The sequence below is a fragment of the Ammodytes marinus genome, assembly GCF_949987685.1.
Source record: "Ammodytes marinus genome assembly, chromosome: 17".
Taxonomy (NCBI): domain Eukaryota; kingdom Metazoa; phylum Chordata; class Actinopteri; order Uranoscopiformes; family Ammodytidae; genus Ammodytes; species Ammodytes marinus.
This window is the reverse complement of record NC_137221.1, coordinates 2,289,940-2,291,500: the sequence shown is the minus strand read 5'-3', so window position 1 is coordinate 2,291,500 and position 1,561 is coordinate 2,289,940. Positions and strand designations below refer to the sequence as shown.

General features: G+C 37.9%; 2 protein-coding genes across 2 annotated transcripts in view; one reads left to right on the top strand and one right to left on the bottom strand.

Moving 5' to 3' along the window:
• LOC307264050 (uncharacterized protein) overlaps positions 1-78 on the top strand; it is a gene marked incomplete at its 3' end in the record, with an annotated part of 8,010 nt that extends 7,932 nt beyond the window's left edge. The window contains exon 5 of the mRNA XM_080045378.1: positions 73-78. Within this exon, the coding sequence (XP_079901504.1) occupies positions 73-78 (6 nt within the window). The remainder of the gene's footprint in view (positions 1-72) is intronic.
• Positions 79-148: 70 nt separating this feature from the next.
• Positions 149-1,561, bottom strand: part of vps45 (vacuolar protein sorting 45 homolog) — a gene marked incomplete at its 3' end in the record, with an annotated part of 4,605 nt that continues 3,192 nt past the window's right edge. Inside the window, exons 5-6 of the mRNA XM_080045373.1 lie at positions 568-636; positions 149-154 (exon numbers count right to left, since the gene is read on the bottom strand). Of these exons, the coding sequence (XP_079901499.1) occupies positions 149-154; positions 568-636 (75 nt within the window). The remainder of the gene's footprint in view (positions 155-567; positions 637-1,561) is intronic.

Below are 1,561 nucleotides of genomic sequence, written 5' to 3'. Positions count from 1 at the left end.
GTCGAAAAAACACCTAAAAAGAAATCTTAACAATTTTTTTGCGTTTATAAGATAATTATAAAATCTTTCCAGAGCTAGAATTTTAGATATTTTTTATGGATAATCAGTCAAGCTGAGAGTGCACTTTTCATGAAGTGCATAAAGCAAATCACAGCTACAATAGTTTAGAAAAGTCTTACAGAAAATGTTTCTCTGATTTTTATTAACATTATTGCTTCATAATCCTCCCTTATTTGTGTCGTAGCTTCAAGAAAACCCTCACTTTTAACATTTGAAGCAAAATATGTTGAGGTTAAACTTTTAAATATTTCTGAAACAGTCTCATTTTTCCTCTGATGATCATAAATTACATGTAACAGCAAAACGAGACCATCAGTGCTAAAGAATGCTATTTTTATTTTATATAGTTTTTCTTAATGCCTTTGTCATGGGTATAAGCTCACCCAGGAACAACAGCTGGCGTGATAGAAACACTACCGCTTTTGTCCAAAGGGGGGCGCTAGAGTAAAACACAGGCCAAGCTCCGTCCATGTGTTATTGAGTAAACAGTATCAAAGTGTTTCTTACCCGGGCGACTCCGTGCAGGTTGAGGGAGAAAAGATGAGGGTTCACCGCGATGAAATCTCCATAGAACTCCTACAGACAGACAGACAGCAGACAGACAGACAGACAGACATACACATGAACACAGACAGACAGACAGACATACAGGCAGACAGACAGACAGACATACAGGCAGACAGACATACACATGAACACAGACAGACAGACAGACAGACAGACAGACAGACAAACAAACACATACACACAAATTAGGCGGCTGCATAAATGAAAAAAAAAAAAAAAACTAAACCTAAAAAAATTCTAACAAAAAGTTTCTCAGCTGTTTTTTGTAGTATTTGGCGTCCTTAATAACATTCTAAAAGTTTACCAACATTTGACGACTAGACAGGTGTAATTTCCAAGATGGCGCCCAAGATAGGCAGGAAGCCCTTGAAATATCCTAACTCCTTCATTATTTGACCTAGCCAAGTAATCTTGGTGTCTAACCCCATGTTTTCTGGCTCCATGAATCCATTGGACTTATCTAAGTTGCACAGACATGATTACAAACTTATAGAATACATGATTTTGTGAGATTACTGTCAGGTTTTGTCTTTGCTTGGGGTGAACGAGAGCTGTGAAGGATTTAGTATGTCATCCTACTTAGTTTGTGTTTTTTGGACACATACCCTTTTTTTGCTGAATATAAATCAAGAAACATAGGCTGCGTTCCGAATCGCATACTCTTTCTTTTTTCTATTCTACATACTACATCCGACGATAAAAATAATCTAGTTAGGACGCAGTAGGCATACTATTGGGACATACTTTTCTCTCTTATTTCATCATAACATTGCGCCTTGATCTTGCCTCTTGCTTTTATATCCGTCTCATCCCCGTTTGTTTTCATATGGAGGCTTCGTCGATGTGACGTCACTTCACGTGCGCACTGGATTATGGGTCAGAATCGCCCAAATAGGATGCAGTTTTCAACACTAACAATCTTGGCCGCATGAAG